A 23,417-nucleotide genomic window follows, 5' to 3' on the forward strand; every position below is an offset into this window, starting at 1 on the left:
ATTCGCATACAGAAGATATAAGCATTTTAAGTTTTGCACGTGTGCTTAAAAACTCTAGAATTTTTATATTATCCTACACTACACAGGAAATGATATATGGATTTTTTTCCCTAGAAAACCTCTTGCATAAAATAGATTCAAGCACTTTCAATGACCTGTATCTACGTATGTATATTTTTAAAAACTTCCCAGGGCCTTGAACCCCCCCCCCCAGATTCGCAAATGGCCCATGGGAACCTTGAAATTATGAGGTTGTTATATTTGCAGGACAGACACGTCGGCCAAGTTTAAAGGTTTATGTTGAATGTGTACCACTTTGGTCCTGTGAGGCATTTCTTTTGTATGTCTTCAAATACAAACTTGCACTTGCTGGGCTTTTGATTTCCAAGTCAAAAGAGCTCAACCTCAGGTCTCTATGATACTGTGATCTCTAGATATGGCTCATATCCTTTCCTTAGTACAAGTTTGCGATTTTTATCATGTATTTTTTAGGATTTTATCAGCTGCAAGGTAAAAATCTGATCAGGCAAGACATATCTCACATCTCCTCAGCGAACCATACGGTCCAAGGTCTGAGCACTGAGCTTGAAATGTCACGTTTTGGTAAAAACACAATTACCTTTATTTGGAGCAACACTGTCCCAACATTATTTGGTTTTGGATGCACATGCTTCACATGAGCTGTGGCGCGATTTGAAGTACCAATAAAACAGAATGAGATAAGCCATGCTTGAAGTTTAATACTTATAGGAGGGTTTTATTAAAACCGCATTAGTGATGCTTGCATTGGTCTTTCAGAAACACAATTTAATAAATGTAACTTTTTTAATTTGCTATTTTCTTTGCCACATACTGGGTGTTTAGGGTGAGGTATTCCAGGAAAGTTAAATGAATAGCCGCTATATGTATTTCAAATGCATGTTTGCTTCTTTTAATATAGTGTTAATAAGGGATGGATGATTAAAACAAGACACATATCCATATGTTTTAATGGGACACGTTTATTAAATACTGATGATAATCTTACCTAAAAAACACAGATAAGTCACATTACTGCTGAATTATCCAACACAGTCTGTAGTGCATCCGTATACTTGCATGTTTAAAGAATCGTGGAGCATGAGGCTGCCCAAAGGCCTAATCAGTTTTCTTCAAAAAATAATTAATAACCCTACGAAAAGGAAAGAGCAAAAGTGGTGTGTGAAACTATCAGCCGTGAAGCCGCACGAACCCGCAGTCAGCACACATGCGGCGTTTTCAATTTCGATGTCGGCCTGTAATGATTATTAGCGCAGGCTAGCGTGACCAAGCAGCCAAAGTAATGGAATTACACCTGTGTCACCAGGCTTCATTCAAAAGAGATCACAGGAGAGAGAGAGAGGAAATAGAAAAGCGATTTGAATCCTTTGCCAACAGGAAGTCGTGTGCAAACATATTCTGAATTATTAAAGCCGAAGATAATTATGGTTGACTTGTGATCTGGCATTTTGTGCCAATGTCCCATGATTACATAGACTAGTAGACTTCTAAATCCTCTTCACACATACTGACACTCATCAGCGTGTACCCACGTGTTTCCCTCACAGCCATTTCCGAATGACGGTGAGGGCGCTGTTGAAGGTGAACAGCCCTGGGTGAGATCCACGGTAGGACAGGAGCAAGGAGCCGGCCTGAGCGCTGTGGCCGGCCTGGTGGAGTTCTCGGGCAGCCTTCTCCACATCCCAACTCCCTTGAGCCAGCATGTGAGAGATCAGAGGAGAGTAAAGGGCTGTGTCCACACAACTGATCAACATCTCTGCATTCAACAGCAAAGATAGAAGCTCAGGGTCACACACTTCTTCATTTACCTAAAGAGATGGAAAGAAAAGCAAAAATCTATTAATAAATGCTTGGATGGAATAAACAAAGAATGAAATCTCACAATCTGTGTAAAGAAATCTTCCAGATCATACAGAAATTGCTGTACACTGCAAAAAATGACTTTCAAAAAACGTACTTAGTATTTTTGTCTTGTTTTTAGTAAAAATATATAAAATTAATTTAATAAGATGTATTTTCTTGATGAGCAAAACGACCCAAGAAAGTAGGTCTAGTTTTTAGACCAATAATATATAATTTAAGTGTTTTTGTGCATAAAACAAGCAAAAAAATCTGCCAAATGGGTGAGAACATTTTTCTTGTCTTTTTTTTCTTGAATTTAGTGTTTAAGAAAAATGTTCAAGATTTTTTTGCTTACCCCATTGGCAGATTTTTTTGCTTGTCCTATGCACAAAATCACTTAAATTTGACATTTTTGGTCTAAAAACTAGACAAATTTTCTTATGTCGTTTTGCTCATCAAGAAAAGCATCTTAATTTAAAAAAAAATTAGATATTTCACTGAAAACAAGACAAAAATACTAAGTTAAATCTTTCTTGAAAGTCATTTTTTGCAGTGTATATCGCATTTCCCACACTCCAAAAATGATTTTCAAGAAAAAAAATCTTAAATTGTCTTGTTTTCAGTATAAATATCCAAAAATTCCCAAATTAAGATGCTTTTTCCTGATAAGCAAAATGACCCAAGAAAATAAGTCTAGTTTTTAGACCAAAAATATAAAATGTAAGTGTTTTTGTGCATAAAACAAGCAAAAAAAAATCTGCCAATGGGGTGAGAAAATTTTTCTTATTTTTTTCTTGAATTTAGTGTTTAAGAAAAATGTTAAAGATTTTTTGCTTACCCCATTGGCAGATTTTTTTTGCTTGTTCTATGCACAAAATCACCCAAATTTGACACTTTTGGTCAAAAAACTAGACAAATTTTCTTGGGTCGTTTTGCTAATCAAGAAAAGCATCTTAATTAAAAAAAATTAGATATTTTACTAAAAACAAACAAAAATACTAAGTAAAATCTTTATTGAAAGTCATTTTTTGCAGTGTATATCGCATTTCCCACACTCCAAAAATGATTTTCAAGAAAAAAAATCTTAAATTGTCTTGTTTTCAGTATAAACATCCAAAAATTCTTAAATCAAGATGCCCTCTCTTGATAAGCAAAATGACCCAAGAAAATAAGTCTAGTTTTTAGACCAAAAATATAAAATGTAAGTGTTTTTGTGCATAAAACAAGCAAAAAAAAATCTGCCAATGGGGTGAGAAAATTTTTCTTATTTTTTTCTTGAATGTAGTGTTTAAGAAAAATGTTCAAGATTTTTTTGCTTACCGCATTGGCAGATTTTTTTGCTTGTTCTATGCACAAAATCACTCAAATTTGACACCCTTGGTCCAAAAACCAGACCCACTTTCCTGGGTCGCTTTGCTCATCAAGAAAAGCAAAAAAGCAAAAAAAAAAATGTAAATCAAGATGCTTTTTTATGATGAGCAAAATGACCCAAGAAAAAGGCTAGTTTTTAAACCAAAAATATCAAATTTAAGTGTTTTTGTGCATAAAACAAACAAAAAAATCTGCCAATACTGTAAGTAAAAAAATCTTGAACATTTTTCTTAAACACTAAATTCAAGAAAAATTTGCTTACCCCATTGGCAGATTTTTTTCTTAAAATAATTTTTTGCAGTGCATCTTTTTCATACATCAGTAACTCGTTTAGACCTGGTTTTAACATCAGTTTTATAAGTGGTCAGCCTAGACTTCACAGTCAACAAATTTCATGGTCACGAACATCACTTTACAACATTGATACAGTAGCTACCAGGATGCATTTTAGCATTTTAAACCCCATTTACACCTGTATTTAGCCCTGTGCACTTGTGACACCCGAGAAAAATGTTAATACCAAGCGTAAACAGGCCTATAAACCAATAAGCCTGGAGTAAAACCAGCTATTACACTAATGTACTGACTGAATCTCGCCACATCCATCCAACAAAGCTTATATACTCATGCCTGCCTTCCCCCGGGCTCATATTCTGTTGTTGTGTTTATCCGTGCATGTTATTTAGTGGCCATGTTGCACTTCCATGTCTATAGGAGGTCATGTTCAATATAAATGAGCCTGGACAAAGAGATGTCCCACCCTTCTGTGACCCCCAGCCTGCTCGGAGGGATTAGGAATGCCTGGCGACACTCTCTTCTTTTCGCAATAAATTATTCATCTGCTGGCTTTAGAGGTGAAGAACACAGAGGCGAGGTACTGTAGCAGTCAGCACAGTGTAAAATCAATTATGTGCTAAATTTGATTAAAGCCAAGCCCACGCCAGGAGATATGATGCCCTTTGACTGTGCGTGCGTGCAGGTCCTTGTATTAAATGTGACGCAAAGTTAATAGTTCATATAAAACACTCAAACTGAGTTTATGTGTACTGTATCGACCGCACGCTCGCTTCTGACGTCGGTGGAAAGCATTCTGCTCAATGGAGAACAAGCATGCAAACATGCACATAAACAATACACAATACAAATGTAATATATACAGTACAGTATATACATAGTTGTGTGATGGTCCTAAATGGAGTGTTTAAGCCATTGTTGGTCAAATATAAGCATTTTCTGGGTTGATTTAACATTAATGTGTGCGTTTGTCCCCTTTTGACCCCACTCTGGGTTGAAAATAACCAAGCATTTTTTTGTAGTAGTGTATAGACATTTCTGCTTGCATCTGAGAAATATTAACCATTCAACAGAGAATCTGAGACAGATATAAGGTGGGTAATTGGAGATATCTGTCAGATAATGACTGTACAATTATGTATGACATTTATGATCTGAGACATATTTTATCTTCTCATGCCTGGTTATCATCTGTGTCTATGATGGATTCTGTGTTAAAACAGTTCAATTTGATGATTAACTATAGTGGACGGATCTTCAAACGCTTTTTTGAACCATTAGGGATGTGATAAAAGCTATAAACCAACAATTGATGATGATTAACAATGGATGATCCCTGTTGAAATACTCTATATCAGTATTCCTGTAGCTTAGTTGGTAACACATAGCGTTAGCGTACAAAAAGGTAATGAGTTTGATCCCGGGAGGCACAAGCATCTGATGCATATAATGTATAACTTGAATGCACTGTACAGAAAGTCGCTTTGAATAAAAGTGTCTGCCAAATACGTAATTGTAAATGACTATATGATATTATTTGGTGTTTAGTTATTTGCCTTGGTGTTCCAATCTGACTACATAACCCCTTAAAAGGATAGTTTACCCCAAAATAAAAATTCTGTCATTATTTACTCACCCAAATGTGACCAACCAAACCGGTGTACAGTACATACCTTTATTTTGCTGAACACAAAGGAAGATCGACTTCATTTGAAACTTGAGAAACTTCCATAGTAATAAAGAACAATATGGAGATCAGTGGTGCTCAAAAATGGTTTGGCTACAAACATTGCACAAAATATCTTCATTTGCTTTCCGTAGAATAAAGAAATGTATAAATGTTTGGAACAACTTGAGAGTGAGCCAACAAAAAACATTTTTAACCCTACAGTAACTATCCATTTAAGCTTCGTGCACACTGCCAGTGACTAGCAACGACAATCTAGATTATTTCAATGGAAGATTGGTGACTTCCATCGACACAAGCAACAGTGATCACTGGCGTCAGGAAGTGTCCGTGTCCAGCTACGTGACAACGTTGAGAAAAGTTCAACTTTATGCAAATGATGAGCAACTTTCGGGAGACACTACCAATGAGAGTGAAGCAGTGGGGTTCATGTCACCTGTCTCTCGTCAGTTTCTGAGAAGATGGTTACTCATTAGTTTATAGTTGTCACTAGGACAACAAGAATTAAGAACGTCTTCTAATGACCTCATAGAAAGAGACGGGTCAATGGGCAACGTTTCGGTCTCTCTCATAAAGCTAACATGGAAGTGACTTAAAAATATATTTGCTGCCAGGGTTTAGTCTAGGCACTCACAATACACTTAACAGCTCCAAAAACCAAAATTTGGTCAGGCCAATCACATCGTGTGTAGCGTCTGTGGGGCGGGCTTAACATGATGACGACACAGCTGCGACGGTTCCTACTTGAAAACAAAGAATGGCTGCTGCTGCTGGCCAACAGCTTTCTTTTGAAGCGGCTTTGGCCGCGACTCTGGAGGACTTAGACTTATGTTTTTCTTTGAGAGAAGAGCAAATAACCCTACTGAAGTCATTTTTAAGCAAGAAAGATGTGTTTGGAGTTTTGCCGACTGGTTACGGTAAAAGTTTGATATACCAATTAGCTCCACTGGTGGGGAAACGCATGGGACTCAGCCACAATCCGCTTGTGATTGTTGTTTCACCATTGATAGCGCTTATGGAAGACCAGTTAAAGGAGGCTACAAAATTTGGACTTAAGGCCAAACAACTGTGCAAAGGCGACCAGGAGGACATTCGAAGCGGCCAGTGCCAGGTGGTATACGGGAGTCCTGAATCCTGCTCTGATTGGTCATAGCGCTATCCTATTGCGTACAGAGGCATTTTGAGGGACAACCTTATATCCTGCCCCTTGCATTGAGCCGTTTGTGTGAAGAGTTGCCAGACCTTACATCTTGATGTAGGTCTGGCTAACCAGGCTAATATTTACCCATTATGGGTTCAAATTAACTCAGCTATTTTTAAAGGGGTGAACAGGTGAACTGCCATGGCTGTCATTACCACCGAGCAGGTGTGGTTTCAGCAACCAGGCACCTCAGCTCCACCCACGTCCTGCCTCTTTGGCTATTTTCAGTTATCTACAAGTGACGCACGGTGACCCGCTGCCAAGATGGTGACGACTTTGGCCTTCAGAAATGCTCTTATCAAACCTACAGGTGATGTTCGTATTTTTAACAGTCTATGGGCGACACACATGTGGTGTGCACGCAGCATTACTCTAAACCAGTGGTTCTCAAACTGGGGGCCGCGAGATGGTGCCAGGGGGGCCCCAGTTTCATGACATTTTATAAAATAAATGAATTTATCATGAATTCTGTGCAATTAAACCTAAAAAAAATAAGACTACTTACCAACAGCACTACTTCGTATCATTTAATATGTTTTGCTTAATCAAAAGTTGAGTTTTAAACAGTTTCTTGTCATAAATTTTCTTTGGGGGGGCCGCGAAGAAATGCGCCGTACACAAGGGGGGCCGCACGCAGAAAAAGTTTGAGAACCACTGCTCTAAACCAGTGTTCTTCATTGCGCGGCTCGGCATGCTTTCATTTGTGGCTCGCAGGAAAGGAAGTAAATATTACAGTGATATGATCATGCAGGCATGCACTTTTTCTGTCTTTTGAGGTCAGGATGCTAACTTTGTTAGAAAACCATACCCATTAGATCAAGATGCATGTCGATAAGCGTGTTCAATCGCATGCAGCGCTTGCACAAAGCGATTGTCATATGACATCAAAGTACCGTGAGATCAGACTGCTTCTTATGCTTTCGAATTGCTCTCGGGGGCAAAGTAATGTCTCGCCAATCGTTCTGTGCAGCGCAATTAAGAGAAAGGTGGCCCCCTAGTGGTTCGGGGGGCACTGCATACGCATATTATAAGAATGCTTAGCATTAAAATTCTGTTTTTGTCAGGGAAATCTTGTCTATGTTACAAATATGACTGGTAAATGATAAAGAATGATTTACCCTTGAATTGAGGGTTATTATTGACAGATTGATAAGCAGACATGCTATTTATGACTGGATGTAACTTTTGATACTTTGCGGTAAAGGCGGCTCCCCTTTTGACTCTGACCTATCAGTGTGGCTCTCATGAAAAAAATAGTGAAGACCACTGCTCTAAACGCTTTTGCACTGGACAGCAAGTTTTTAAAACATATTTTTAAAAACAAAAAATAATAAAACTAAGAAAGGTTATATTCCTCTTTAAAAGTATCCTTTGTATTTAATAATTCATGCATCAAATCGTTTTAACAGAACCTAGCCCTGAAACAAAACAGGGTCATATTTCATATATTATTAGTGGCCATTTTCATGGCTCTACTCCAAGCAAAACTAAAAGTCAATACATTTATTTTGGTTTAAAAATGAACAACATCTGCTGGGACTGAATTACACAGACACTTTCAATATTGCTGAGCAAGTCTGTCTGGACACAGTCCGAAAAATCAATGTGACTTCCAGCACTCAAATGATCCGTAGATGATATATCAACCATCCGTGCAGGCCAGTCCCTAGAGTCTCCATCTAACAACACACACACACAAGGCTGAACAACAAACAATAGAGCCGCGACATGTCTCATCTACAAACGAACACAATCACAATCTATTTTACCCATCATGCACCTGTGCGATTGCTACATGTAAGCAAAAACATCTGTCGATATCACAAATATAAAACCTACAATCTTTATGTAGGTTGAGACTGTATTTATCTGCTCAAATTGAGTTATTTTCACTTTCATTTTTTTCTGGAGAGTTGTTAAAGAGCGCAGGCAGAGCTAAAAGGTCGGGGAACAGCAAGTGTGGCGTGAAAGAGCGAGAGAGAGAGAGAGGGCGTAAAAAGAAAGAAAAAGAGCGAAATCAAGAGGATGATGGAGGGAGGGAAAATAACAGAAGATGAAGGAGAAATGGAGAAGCATGAAGACAGTCAGAGCTAAAATGTCGAGCGCTGAACTGTGAAGAAAGATCGGCCAACTGTAGAAACCACTTCATAAAGGAAGAAACAGCTAGGAGGAGGAGGAGGAGGAGGAGGAGAGAAAGAGAGAGAGAGCAACATGCTTCGGCAATATGAATGCACAAATATTTATCATGCCAATAAAGCATCCTAAAACGAACAGGTTGAAAGAGAGCAAGACAGAGAGTTGCCACAGGTCCTGTAATGTCTCAAATGCATGCCGATGTGTGTCTTGAACAATCGTTTCAATTTTTCTTCATTTGAATGGATAAAGATGCGAATATGAAAGAGCAATAACGTGCTGTTAACATATTCTGCTCATCGCCTCCTTCCAGACAAGAGCAGGCGCTTATTCTCCTGATTGAAACTCCATTTCTGATCATTCCAGAGAAAAGGCATTAAATGAGAAAGATGGAGAATACATACAAATGGAATTCACTCATATAGCAGCATATATATATATTGTATAAGAAGCTCACTGATATTCACACACATACTCAAAAACACACTTTAGGCTAGATCTCATCACTGTTTTGATGAATACTTGTTCAAGTCTATAAGAAAAAGAGAGAGAGAGAGAGAGAGAGAGAGAGAGAGAGAGAGAGAAACACTGGATGGTTTATGAAATAAAGTCCAGTCGTGAGATCTTGGCATGACAATGAGTGCCCGTGTCAAAAACAGAGCAGCTCTATAATATAGCTGCAAGCAGCAATGCCGGGGTCAAGCCGAAAAGGGCACAAAAGGATGTAAAATTGAGATTGGATGAGCAGATTGAAGAACCCAAGTAAACCTAATAATTGTAGATGAAAAAACAAAAAAGTTATCCACAAAAATAATCTATGTTCTTGTCTACTGCAATCGTCCTTCTGTTATTGACAATTATGGAACATTAGAGCACTGAAGGACATGTGAGTGGTGTTTGCAGTGGCAAAACATCACATCATGTTATAACAAGTTTAATTAGTCAAAAGAAACCATCTCCGTGTCTCTACGATGTTCTGATGCAGAGATATAGCTTTTGCAAAAACGGTTAATAAGGTATTCTCAATGGTTGCTAGGGAGTGAATTGGCAACCACCAGTGATCATAGTCAAAGCCATGAAAGGAATAATCCATGATGACTCATGGTTTTAGATATGTTATTGCAGTAGTTTTAAGCAAAAATACCATATTTCTATCTCAAAACCACTAGGTGGTGCAATGACAAAATTGTGCATGCAACATCAGGTCATGATTGTGTTACATCTAGCTAGTTTTATGTCTATACACTTTAGTTTAGTGAAGAAACAGTTGTAAGACCATAGGGATGGCTTGTTATCAAAGGTTTTGTTCAATTATAAGGCCATCTAGTGGTGCAAGCATACAATTTTTTTTGTGCAGCCTCAGAATATGCTCATGCATCAGTGTATCAAATCTGGTGAAAAAATATATTTTCGTTACGAAGTTACAACCATTTATGTGTAATAAACACAAATTTTGAAGGAAATTTTTCGTTTTTTTGCAATTTTCGGCCATTTCTGATAAAAATTTTAATATAACGTCAATAGAACTTTTTGTTCAGAAGGTAAGGTTAGTTTCTTCCTATGGTGTTTTCGAGTCGATCGGAAAAACGTTCGCGGAGATATTCATGCGTGTTTCTTAAGCGCTATTTTGCTGCGCAGGGTTAACCGTAAGGCGGATTCTGGCATGTTTGGTATCGTTGGACTCGACAACTATTCAGAACTCCAAAGCAACAAGTCCCGTGAAAATACGTCAATCGGAGCCAAAGTTATAGGTGTATAAAACATTTCTCTGGCCACTAGGTGGCGCTGCGACGAAACTGTGCATGCACCCTCAGTTCCTGACTGGCATCACAAGTACCAAGTGTCGTGTCAATAGGCCAAAGTTTGACGAAGATACAGCCTAAAATCCGTTTTTTTGCGCTCTACGTAAAATTCGTTAAGGAGGTATATGACAACGGATTGCTGTATCAAAATTCTTTTGATAACTTTTTGCCATGAGTGTCTCAAGATGATACATACCAATTTTCGTGGAAATCGGACAAAAGCTCTAGGACGAGTTCGAAAAAGTAGGTTTTTTAAACAATTCAAAATGGCGGAAAAATTTAATGACGGAAAATGACGTCATAGGGTCCAATCGAATTGTCTTGAGCCAAGGAATCAGAAGAACCAAGAATTTTGTTTCTGGGACTTACGGATCAGAAGTTATAACCAAAAACATAAGTGCAACTTTGGACTGTTGGTGGCGCTAGCGGGTTAGAGATAGAGACTCCAAATTTGCTGTGGGGACACATTGGACTGTCCTCTATCAGTGTGCCAAATTTCATAACTTTCCTATGTACGGTTCTATGGGCTGCCATAGACCGCAATGGCGGAAGAAGAACCAGAATAATAAATATAGCTGCAAGCAGCGATACCGGGGTCAAGCCAAACATGGCAAAAAATGATTCATACGTGATGACTGTCATGATTTAAGATCTAAGTTTGCATTAGTTTTATGAAAAAAAAGCAATTTTTTCGTATCTTGAGACCACTAGGTGGCGCTGTGCCGAAACAATAGATGGTGCCTCAGGTCATGACTGTGATGACACAAACCAAATTTAGTGTAAATACGATAAACCGATACGGAGATATAGCCTTAAATGACTTGACCACTAGGGGGCACTGACCAAACAATAAATTGTAACTCAGGCCTTGATTGTGATGACACCCACCAAATTTGGTGTAAATACGATAAAGAGATGCAGAGATATAGCTTCAAATCTCTTGACCACTAGGGGGTGCCGAAAAGTTTACAAGCCCTCTCAGAACATGTTGCTGATGAACCATACCAAGTTTCATAACAATACGCAACTGCGTTTTCGAAATACTTGAACTTAAAGAAAAACTCAAAATGGCCGACACACAAAATGGCCGACCAAAAACCATTTGGTATCGTTTGACTCGCCATGCCTCACGAAATCTAACAAGACCAGTCTCATAATTTTACATTCAAATTTGCAGTAGTTATAAGCAAAAATAGACATTTTTTATATCTCGTGACCAGTAGAGGGCAGTGTGACGAAATGGTGCATGCACCCTCAGGTCATCACTGTTATGACATATACCAAGTCTCATATCAATACGCAAAAGTTTTGCGAAGATACAGGCTCAAACACATTTTGGCGTGCTCGCCCTCGCATTCTTTGATGCGTTATACGACAACGGATAGGTCTACCGAAAAGCTTTTGATAACTTTTTGTCTGGAGTGTCTCTAGATGATGCGTACCAAAAATCAAGCCAGTCAAACAAGTGCTCTAGGAGGAGTTCGAAAAAGTAAGTGTTCAATATAATTCAAAATGGCCGACAGGAAGTAGGTTTGACTCAGACATATTTGGTACAGTCGGACTCAGCATGAGCCAAGGAGTCAATAGAGTGAAGTCTTATGTCAGTGTGGCAATTGAATCAAATGCTATAAAGATTTTAAACAATATATTTACATATCCTGACCACTAGGTGGCGCTGTCTTAAAGATTTATAGGTGCGCTCAGAACATGTCACCGATGAACCATGCCAAATTTCATAGCAATACGCCATTCTGTTTGTGAAATACTGAACTTAATGAGAAAATTCAAAATGGCCGACACCCAAAATGGCCGACCAAAAACCGTTTGGTATCGTTTGACTCGGCATGCCTCAAGGAATCTAACAAGACCACCTTCATGATTTTAGACTCAAGTTTGAAGTAGTTATAAGCGAAAATAGGCATTTTTCGAATCTCGTGACCACTAGGTGGCGCTGTGACGAAACGTTGCAGGCACCCTCAGGTCATGACTGTAATGACATATACCAAGTTTCGTGTCGATACAATGAAGTTTTACGAAGATACGGCCTGACGTCCGTTTTGGCGTGCTCGCCGCCTTGTATGTTGTCACTGTATACGAGAACGCATTGGTCTATCAAAAAGCTTTTGATAACTTTTTGTCTGGGGTGTCTCTAGATGCTACATACCAAAGGACATGCAAATCGGACAAACGGTCTAGGAGGAGTTCGAAAAAGTAGGTTTTACGAAAAATTCAAAATGGCGGAAAGATGTGCATGACACAAATGACATCAATGTGTGCATTTGAATCATCATGAGCCAATGATTCAGAGGAAACAAGAATTTAGTTTCTAGGACTCACGGGTCAGAAGTTATGAGCATGAACATAAGTGGATTTTTGGACTGTTGGTGGCGCTAGAGGGTTTGAGTCAGACACACCAATGTTGCTATAGTAACTTCTGAGACTGTCCTCTACATGTGTGCCAAATTTCATAACTTTCCTACGTACGGTTCTTTGGGCTTACATTGACTTTAATGGAGTAAGAACAAGAAGAAGAATAATATATAATAATAATAATAATAAGAAAACTAACAATAACAATAGGGTTCTACGCCCCTTCGGGGCTTGACCCCTAATTAATATAGCTGCAAGCAGCAATGCCGGGGTCAAGCCGAAAAGGGTACAAAAGGATGTAAAATTGAGATTGGATAAGCAGATTGAAGAACCTAAGTAAACCTAATAATTTTAGATGAAAACACAAAAAAGTTATCAACAAAAATAATCTAAGTTCTTGTCTACTACAATCGTCCTTCTGTTATTGACAGTCATGAAACATTAGAGCACTGAAGGACATGTGAGTGGTGTTTGCAGTGGCAAAACATGGGTCACATCATGTTACAACAAGTTTAATAACTCAAAAGAGACCATCCCCGTGTCTCTACGATGTTTTGATGCTGAGATATAGCTTTTGCAAAAACGGTCGATAAGGTATTCTCAATGGTTGCTAGGGAGTAACTTGGCAACCACCAGTGATTATAGTCAAAGCCATGAAAGGAATAATCCATGATGACTCATGGTTTTAGATGTGTTGTTGCAGTAGTTTTAGGCAAAAATACTATATTCTATCTCAAAACCAGTAGGTGGCGCAATGAAAAAATTGTGCATGCAACATCAGGTCATGATTGTGTTACATCTAGCTAGTTTTATGACAATACACTTTAGTTTAGTTAAGAAACAGTTGTATGACCATAAGGCTGGCTTGTTATCAAAGGTTTTGTTCAATTATAAGGCCATCTAGTGGTGCAAGCACACAATTTTTTTTGTGTTGCCTCAGAATGTGCTCATGCATCAGCGTAGCAAATCTGGTGAAAAAATATATTTTCGTTACGAAGTTACAACCATTTATGTGTAAAAAACACAAAATTTGAATGTAATTTTTCGTTTTTTGCAATTTTCGGCAATTTCTGATGAAAATTTTAATATAACGCCAATAGAACTTTTTGTTCAGAAGGTAAGGTTAGTTTCTTCCTATGGTGTTTTCGAGACGATCGGAATAACGCTCGCGGAGATATTCACGCGTGTTTTTTAAGCGCTATTTTGCTGCCCAGGGTTAACCGTAAGGCGAAATCTGGCATGTTTGGTATCGTTGGACTCGGCAACTATTCAGAACTCCAAAGAAACAAGTCCTGTGAAAATACGTCAATCGGAGCCAAAGTTATAGGTGTATAAAACATTTCTCTGGCCACTAGGTGGCGCTGCAACGAAACTGTGCATGCACCCTCGGTTCCTGACTGGCATCAGAAGTACCAAGTGTCGTGTCAATAGGCCTAAGTTTGACGAAGATACAGCCTAAAATCAGTTTTTTTGCGCTCTACGTAAAATTTGTTAAGGCGGTATACGACAACGGATTGCTGTATCGAAATTCTTTTGATAACTTTTTGCCATGAGTGTCTCAAGATGATACATACCAATTTTCGTGGCAATCGGAGAAAAGCCCTAGGACGAGTTCGAAAAAGTAGGTTTTACGAATAATTCAAAATGGCGGAACAATTTTTATGACGGAAAATAACGACATAGGGTCCAATCGAATCGTCTTGAGCCAAGGAATCAGAGGAAGTAAGAATTTTGTTTCTAGGGCTTACGGATCAGAAGTTATAAGCAAAAACATAAGTGCAACTTTGGACTGTTGGTGGCGCTAGTGGGTTAGACATAGAGACTCCAAATTTGCTGTGGGGACACATTGGACTGTCCTTTATCAGTGTGCCAAATTTCATAACTTTCCTACGTACGGTTCTATGGGCTGCCATAGACCGCAATGGCGGAAGAAGAATAACTAATAATAAATATAGCTGCAAGCAGCAATGCCGGGGTCAAGCCGAAAAGGGCACAAAAGGATGTAAAATTGAGATCGGATAAGCAGATTGAAGAACCTAGGTAAACCTAATGATTTCAGGTGAAGAACGCAAAAGTAAGCAACAAAAATAATCTATGTTCTTGTCTACTGCAATTGTCCTTCTGTTATTGACAATCATGGAACATTAGAGCACTGAAAGACATGTGAGTGATGTTTGCAGTGGCAAAACATGGGTCACCACATGTTACAACAAGTCAAATGAGTCAAAAGAGACCATCCCCGTGTCTCTACGATGTTCTGATGCAGAGAAAAAGCTCTTGCAAAAAAGTTGATATGGTATTCTCATCGGTTGCTAGAGAGTAAATTGACTTCCACCAGTGATTATAGTCCAAGCCATGAAAGGAATAATCCATGATGACTCATGGTTTTAGATGTGTTGTTGCAGTAGTTTTAGGCAAAAATAGCCATTTTCTATCTCAAAACCAGTAGGTGGCGCTATGACAAAATCGTGCATGCAACCTCAGGTCATGACTGCGTTACATTTAGCTAGTTTCATGACTATACACTTTAGTTTAGTTAAGAAATAGTTGTATGGGCTGGCTTGTTATCAAAGGTTTTGTTCAATTATAAGGCCATCTAGTGGTGCAAGCATACAATTTTTTTTGTGTAGCCTCAGACTCTGCTCATACATCAGCGTATCAAATCTGGTGAAAAAATCTCTTTTCGTTACGAAGTTACAACCATTTATGTGTAAAAAACACAAAATTTGAAGGTAATTTTTCGTTTTTTGCAATTTTCGGCCATTTCTGATAAAAATTTTAATATAACACCAATAGAACTTTTTCTTCAGAAGGTAAGGTTAGTTTCTTCCTATGGTGTTTTCGAGTCGATCGGAAAAACGTTCGCGGAGATATTCACGCGTGTTTTTTAAGCGCTATTTTGCTGCGCAGGGTTAATCGTAAGGCGAATTCTGGCATGTTTGGTATCGTTTGACTCGGCAACTATTCAGAACTCCAAAGAAGCAAGTCCCATGAAAATACGTCAATCGGAGCCAAAGTTATAGGTGTATAAAACATTTCTCTGGCCACTAGGTGGCGCTGCAACGAAACTATGCATGCACCCTCGGTTCCTGACTGGCATCTCAAGTACCAAGTGTCGTGTCAATAGGCCTAAGTTTGACGAAGATACAGCCTAAAATCTGTTTTTTTGCGCTCTACGTAAAATTCGTTAAGGCGGTATACGACAACGGATTGGTGTATCGAAATTCTTTTGATAACTTTTTGCCTTAAGTGTCTCAAGATGATACATACCAATTTTCGTGGCAATTGGACAAAAGCTCTAGGACGAGTTCGAAAAAGTAGGTTTTACGAATAATTCAAAATGGCGGAAAATTTTCATGTCGAAAAAAGACGCCATAGGGTCCAATCGAATCGTCTTGAGCCAATGAATAAGAGAAAGCAATAATTTTGTTTCTAGGGCTTACGGATCAGAAGTTATAAGCAAAAACATAAGTGCAACTTTGGACTGTTGGTGGCGCTAGCGGGTTAGACATAGAGACTCCAAATTTGCTGTGGGGACACATTGGACTGTCCTCTATCAGTGTGCCAAATTTCATAACTTTCCTACGTACGGTTCTATGGGCTGCCATAGACCGCAATGGCGGAAGAAGAAGAAGAAGAATAACTAATAATAATAATAAGAAAACTAACAAATACAATAGGGTTCTACGCCCCTTCGGGGCTTGACCCCTAAATATAGCTGCAAGCAGCGATACCGGGGTCAAGCCAAACATGGCAAAAAATGATTCATACGTGATGACTGTCATGATTTAAGATCTAAGTTTGCATTAGTTTTATGAAAAAAATAGCAATTTTTTCGTATCTTGAGACCACTAGGTGGCGCTGTGCCGAAACAATAGATGGTGCCTCAGGTCATGACTGTGATGACACATACAAAATTAAGTGTAAATACGATAAACCGATACGGAGATATAGCCTTAAATGACTTGACCACTAGGGGGCACTGAACAAACAATAAATTGTAACTCAGGCCTTGATTGTGATGACACCCACCAAATTTGGTGTAAATACGATAAAGAGATGCAGAGATATAGCTTCAAATCTCTTGACCACTAGGGGGCGCCGAAAAGTTTACAAGTCCTCCCAGAACATGTTGCTGATGAACCATACCAAGTTTCATAACAATACGCAATTGCGTTTCTGAAATACTTGAACTTAAAGAAAAAATTCAAAATGGCCGACACAAAATGGCCGACCAAAAACCATTTGGTATCGTTTGACTCGGCATGCCTCAAGAAATCTAACAAGACCAGTCTCATAATTTTACATTCAAGTTTGCAGTAGTTATAAGCAAAAATAGACATTTTTTATAACTCCTGACCAGTAGGGGGCAGTGTGACGAAATGTTGCATGCACCCTCAGGTCATCACTGTTATGACATATACCAAGTCTCATATTAATACGCAAAAGTTTTGCGAAGATACAGGCTCAAATACATTTTGGCGTGCTCGCCCTCGCATTCTTTGATGCGTTATACGACAACGGATAGGTCTACCGAAAAGCTTTTGATAACTTTTTGTCTGGAGTGTCTCTAGATGATGCATACCAAAAATCAAGCCAATCACACGAGCGCTCTAGGAGGAGTTCGAAAAAGTAGGTGTTCAATATAATTCAAAATGGCCGACAGGAAGTAGGTTTGACTCTGACATATTTGGTACAGTCGGACTCAGCACGAGCCAAGGAATCAATAGAGTGAAGTCTCATGTCAGTGTGGCAATTTAATCAAATGATATAAAGATTTTAAACAATTTATTTACATATCCTGACCACTAGGTGGCGCTGTCCTAAAGATTTATAGGTGCGCTCAGAACATGTCACTGATGAACCATGCCAAATTTCGTAGCGATACGCCATTCTGTTTGTGAAATACTGAACTTAATGAGAAAATTCAAAATGGCCGACACCCAAAATGGCCGACCGAAAACGGTTTGGTATCGTTTGACTCGGCATGCCTCAAGGAATCTAACAAGACCAACTTCATGATTTTAGACTCAAGTTTGAAGTAGTTATAAGCGAAAATAGACATTTTTCGAATCTCGTGACCACTAGGTGCCGCTGTGACGAAACGTTGCAGGCACCCTCAGGTCATGACTGTTATGACATATACCAAGTTTCGTGTCGATACACAAAAGTTTTGCGAAGATACGGCCTCACGTCCGTTTTGGCGTGCTCGCCGCCATATATGTTGTCAATTTATATGAGAACGCATTGGTCTATCAAAAAGCTTTTGATAACTTTTTGTCTTGGGTGTCTCTAGATGCTACATACCAAAGGACATGCAAATCAGACAAACGGTCTAGGAGGAGTTCGAAAAAGTAGGTTTTACGGAAAATTCAAAATGGCGGAAAGATGTGCATGACACAAATGACATCAATGTGTGCAATTGAATCATCATGAGCCAAGGATTCAGAGGAAACAAGAATTTAGTTTCTAGGACTCACGGGTCAGAAGTTATTAGCATGAACATAAGTGGACGTTTGGACTGTTGGTGGCGCTAGAGAGTTTGAGTTAGACACACCAAATTTGCTATAGTTACTTCTAAAACTGTCCTGTACATGTGTGCCAAATTTCATAACTTTCCTATGTACGGTTCTATGGGCTGCCATTGACTTCAATGGCGGAAGAGGAAGAATAATAATAATAATAATAAGAAAACTAACAATAACAATAGGGTTCTACGCCCCTTCGGGGCTTGACCCCTAATAATAATTATTATAAAAAGAAAACTAACAAATACAATAGGGTTCTACGCCCCTTCGGGGCTTGACCCCTAATTATAATAGGAAAACTAACAAATACAATAGGGTTCTACGCCCCTTCGGGGCTTGACCCCTAAAAATTCCTCTCGGTTGATGGACAGCACAGAGAAAGAGAGAAATGAAAAGAATACAGATGGAATCAAATCCCTGAATTTCTGCTATATTCATCTACAGGTGTGTGTGCCTGCTGAAGGGATGGCAGGTGATGTATATGGGCCTCCCTTATACACCAAATATTCGTTCTATTAAGAACTAGACGAGAGACATTATCTAGATGAGGGCGGTGAAGGTTGCGATGATGCTTCATGACACGTTCTTCTAAACGGCTGCCAATTTGTTGCATGTTGTGCCTGATTTGAAGATGAGGACATTTCATCACTGCTGTAATAACCCAAGCTCATTTATACAGTAAACCATTTCCCAGGTTCATCACTACCCGTCACTTTCCCAGGTAGATTGAACTTTTATCAGGACAAGACAGTATAGGGGACCACCTTAAATGTTATATATATACTGTATAACATATCATTACAGTATGCACATGCATAGTATTTCTTTATAGTAGGGGTGCGCGGGGAACAAACAAATCAGGGGTAATTGTAACATGGATCATATACATTGTTGCACAGGGTTGAATGATTTGTTTTTCAATTTTTTTCACACTGCCAAAAGACAATTTTCCGCGAATTTATTGGAAATTGGTATCATGTTTTTCCATAGAGTTATTGATGAACAAGTGTTTTGATGGCATATAAGTAAATTTTTTTATCATATATGTGTAAGATACCAAATCCAATGCTATGTCATATTTATCTGTCCGTGTGTCTCAATCAGCTCCCTTGTTCAGTAGTCAGGGCACTGATCAGGGAGTCGGCCATTTTAAGGGCTGTCTCAATAGCAAAATCCATCCAGTGCACTGGAACATTCGTTCCCTAAAAATTCACACAATGCAACGCAATAACCAGTGAGCATCGATGGTCCCATATGTTCCCTTTGGTCGGAAACTCCCCGAACAAAAATCACGTGATCCAACTCAATAAACTTTAAGAAATGTTACAGAACTTTTATAAAGACAAACGCATGTTTTAGTTTTAATTATACAACAGTTCTTTCTGGTTCTCGAATCTGATTGGCTAAGAGCTATGCGATATTGTACTGATAACGGCACAGTAACCGCTTCACCTTTCGTATCATTCTGCCACCTAGTGAATGGAGGTCCTAAGCAGGCTCATCTCTGAATGGAAAAACACAGACGCGCTGTTTTTAAACACTCTCCGTGTGTCTTATTAGTTCACTAGCTCGTAAATCAGTCGGTGAATCCCAATCGGAGGTTATTATTCCGTTAAAGATCAGCGCTCTTGGATGTTACGTTAAACTTAATGGGATTAATGTCTTGTCACATCGTGTGGACACTTGGAAAGAGGAACGTAAACACACTGTTTTTCTTCTGGAGCTATATCTCTTATCAGAACGCGAAAACACAGTGGAACTGCAGGTAAGCACCGCAGCTTTTAAATGTGGACATTAATCATTTATTTTATCGCGACATGACTATTAAAACATGTTATGAGAATATCGCCACTGGTATATTTATAAGCAGCATGCAAAAACATCTCTCTGACACTTATAAAAAAACGTTCTATATAGTACTGACAAGAACAAAGTTTAATAATAATCGAGTGCTCGTATCGCGTTAAGAGTAAATGGGAAAACATAAGTAACATTATATAAGTATAGTTTTATTAACTTTTACCTCGCGCCAAAACAATAACAACACAAAAGACACTAAATATGAATAAGAAAAAAGTAATAGTTTTATCATGACACCAAATACTGATGATTTGATCTCATTTTGACCATCAAAAACAAACAAGGCGAATATCAGAGCCAGGGAATCCCTGTCAGAGATGTAGCCCAGAGAGGGCGGTGGTCAGCGGGGCGAGTGAACACTGACGTCCGCTCATGCTTTGGTTCTCATACGTACCAAATCTCACTAAGCAAACGTTCAAACAGGCGCTATCTTAACTAATCGACTGCAGATTTAAATATAATACAGATACATTCTCGACTGAACTAATCTTAAAACTACACTTTGTGACCAAGAAACGTAAATATTAAGAAACGCCTATCCGTCCATTGAGTTATTATGAGATTCAAAGCAGCCGAAAGTGTTACCTGTCATTCTGGCAGCCCTCAAATCCGTGGCGGAAGAAGTAGTTCTCAAACAAAGAGGTAGGGCTGCACGATTCGGAGAAAAAATCTAATTGCGATTTTTCTGATCAAAATTGCGATTCGCGATTTAAAGTGCGATTCATTAGTATATAATAAAAGAGCTACATCCAGGTTTGTTGTGGTGGTTTTAATAGCACCCAAGAAAGATGCTGTGCTACTGTTTATTTAAAACCTCTTAAACATTGTACCAAGTTGTCTGCAGTACTTTGCTCTTCTGCAGACAAACTTTTTTTTTAATCTAAGAACATTAAAATACAATTTAACAAATTTTTTTTGAAAGTTTTATTTAAAGAAACATATAGGCCAACGTATTTTGGCTGTCACTACAACAATGCTTCTGACAAGCAAAATGTTTAGTTTTTTCTTTTAATCATAAGACTATACTCATCTTGTTTTACTTTCAGGCATCTGTAATAAATGTAAATATATTAGTTATTAGAATCTATGATTTAACATAAGCAAAAAATACAAATAAAACACTGCACAGTCCTCACTGTAGGATTTTGAGCTGCAGAAGCTTGTTCAGTTAAGAGTAAAGAGTGATTTTAATTTTTGGTGTGTAATAAACATTTCTGACACAGAAAGCACCAGGTTACTGTCACTTTAAGACACAAGGCAGCTTTAAAACTGCTCTGCTTTAATATACTGATAAACATCCAGCTGTTTATGTTCACTTAGACAAGAAAGACAACTTAAGTTTAGGGATCACGCGTGTGCTGACTGCTCTCTGTGTGCACGCTTCATGAACCCTCGTGCCTTTAAATATTCAAAGCGGTGCAGATGTGCGCGTGCAAGAAAGTATAATGTACCTCTTTCGTCTGCTGTGTTCCGGGCTTTAATGAAACCTGCTTATAGTCTGATGAGGCGCTTGTCATTGTTTGCGATGCATGACGAGAAACGGACGTATATACACCTTTCTTTAAGTCCAACATTACACAAAAGGGAAATGTTTTTGCGCATTTCTGTCCTTTCATTTGCCGGTTAATGAGCTATAATGGGTTTTTTAAATGACTGAATCCAAAATCTGCCAACTTCATGATATTCCGCGTTGTGCAGTTAATTCCATTTGTATGCATTTTGCGATGCTGTCCGTGTTTTCCGCATCGCGGAAATCATATGGCCGTACACTTTGTTGAGGAGTTGAACTGCTGCTCGCGCTCATGTTTTCCAAATGGTGTTATCTGACGTGTAGCAACTCAGTGTTAATGCACTCTATTGGTTTAAACTGCATCAAACGTAAAATGCGCGAACTGTCAAAAACTGCGTACTAGATGATTGTTGTATTTGATAGTTTTGAATCGAAATAATCGCAGCTCTTGCGAGTCGAAAATCGCGTCCATTCACATCGCGATTTCGGTTTGAAAACGATTAATCGTGCAGCCCTACAAAGAGGCTTTTAAAATAACTCCGTTGTTGTTTTCTAGTTTTCGTTTTTCAAACGTGTGCCGTCGAACTGTTGTATAAAAGCAATATCGCTCTCGGAGTCGTGTGATTATATAGAGCTATATCACACTCCTACTCAAGCGATATTGCTTATATATAAACACAAATCGCTACACAGTAAGGGACCACAATCTACACAATATTTAAAATAATAATATTTATTTTAAATTGTACAAAATAATTATACATTTAAAATGTAATTATATTCCTCCAATTTCATGCACAGATATGTAAGAGAATAATGACAGCATTTTTTACAATGTACTGTTTAAAATTAAGTCGGAGATATGTTGGTTTTGCCGGTTGTTGATGAGAAACAGCTGTGAGTGATCACAACGCGCTTAAGCAGCCACGTGACAGAAAAATAAGTGAACATTGTCCCAATGTCAAGTGAGCTAGGGTCCTTGCCCGAACCTGTGTACACGATATACTGATTCACGACCTCGGGAGCGAGGGAACGAATTGAGACACAGGGCATGTCTTGTTTACTAAAACATAGCATTATTTTGAAATATGTCTGCAGCTCTTAACAACTTTTTTGGTGGGCTTGAAAATATCTTCACCCAGCGGGGTTAATTGTAACGCTGTGTTACAACGAACCCCTCAGCACTTATGATATGAAAACAGCTAATGTTAGCGTAATTCTTGCTGTTGTTTTAAATAAGCTACACACGAATGATTGCTGGCTGCCAACAAAGTAAATGTGCCTGTCTTATCAAAAATTTTGTCAAAATTTATTTTTGTTCATATCTTTAATATTGATTGAATAAGGTCATGTAAAAGATTGAAATCATAATGAAATGAACAACTAAAATCAGACTTTGATTTTCATTGTCTCAGAATTTGATTTTGAGACTTTAGTATGGTTTTTAAAGACTGGATCATATATAAAAAAACATTTTGTCATAATTGTGCTGCTTTTCTCACATATTTGTATCATTTGTATCCATTTATAATTGAACTATTATTAGATGAGGGATGAATACTGTAGATACCTCTCTATTATAGATAGATATATAAACAATATCCACTTCAAGTATATAGACAACATAGTATTAAAATATTTGCCTGCAAACTTAATTTTTAGCAAGTGTTACAACTAATCCCCTGCCTGTTACAATTAACCCCACCTACAAGAATGGTAAGTAATAGAAACAAACTTCAAATGTTCATTTGTAGCAGAGATGTGTGTGATGCTTGTGTAA

At 38.4% G+C, this 23,417-nt stretch overlaps 1 protein-coding gene across 1 annotated transcript in view; it reads right to left on the reverse strand.

Moving 5' to 3' along the window:
- Window positions 1–981: 981 nt before the first annotated feature.
- nbas (NBAS subunit of NRZ tethering complex) overlaps window positions 982–23,417 on the reverse strand; it is a 243,595-nt gene continuing 221,159 nt past the window's right edge. The window contains exon 52 of the mRNA XM_055186828.2: window positions 982–1,847. Coding sequence (XP_055042803.2) covers window positions 1,581–1,847 — 267 coding nt within the window. The 3' untranslated portion in view covers window positions 982–1,580. The remainder of the gene's footprint in view (window positions 1,848–23,417) is intronic.

The sequence above is a fragment of the Misgurnus anguillicaudatus genome, chromosome 18 (genome assembly GCF_027580225.2).
Source record: "Misgurnus anguillicaudatus chromosome 18, ASM2758022v2, whole genome shotgun sequence".
Classification (NCBI taxonomy): Eukaryota; Metazoa; Chordata; class Actinopteri; order Cypriniformes; family Cobitidae; genus Misgurnus; species Misgurnus anguillicaudatus.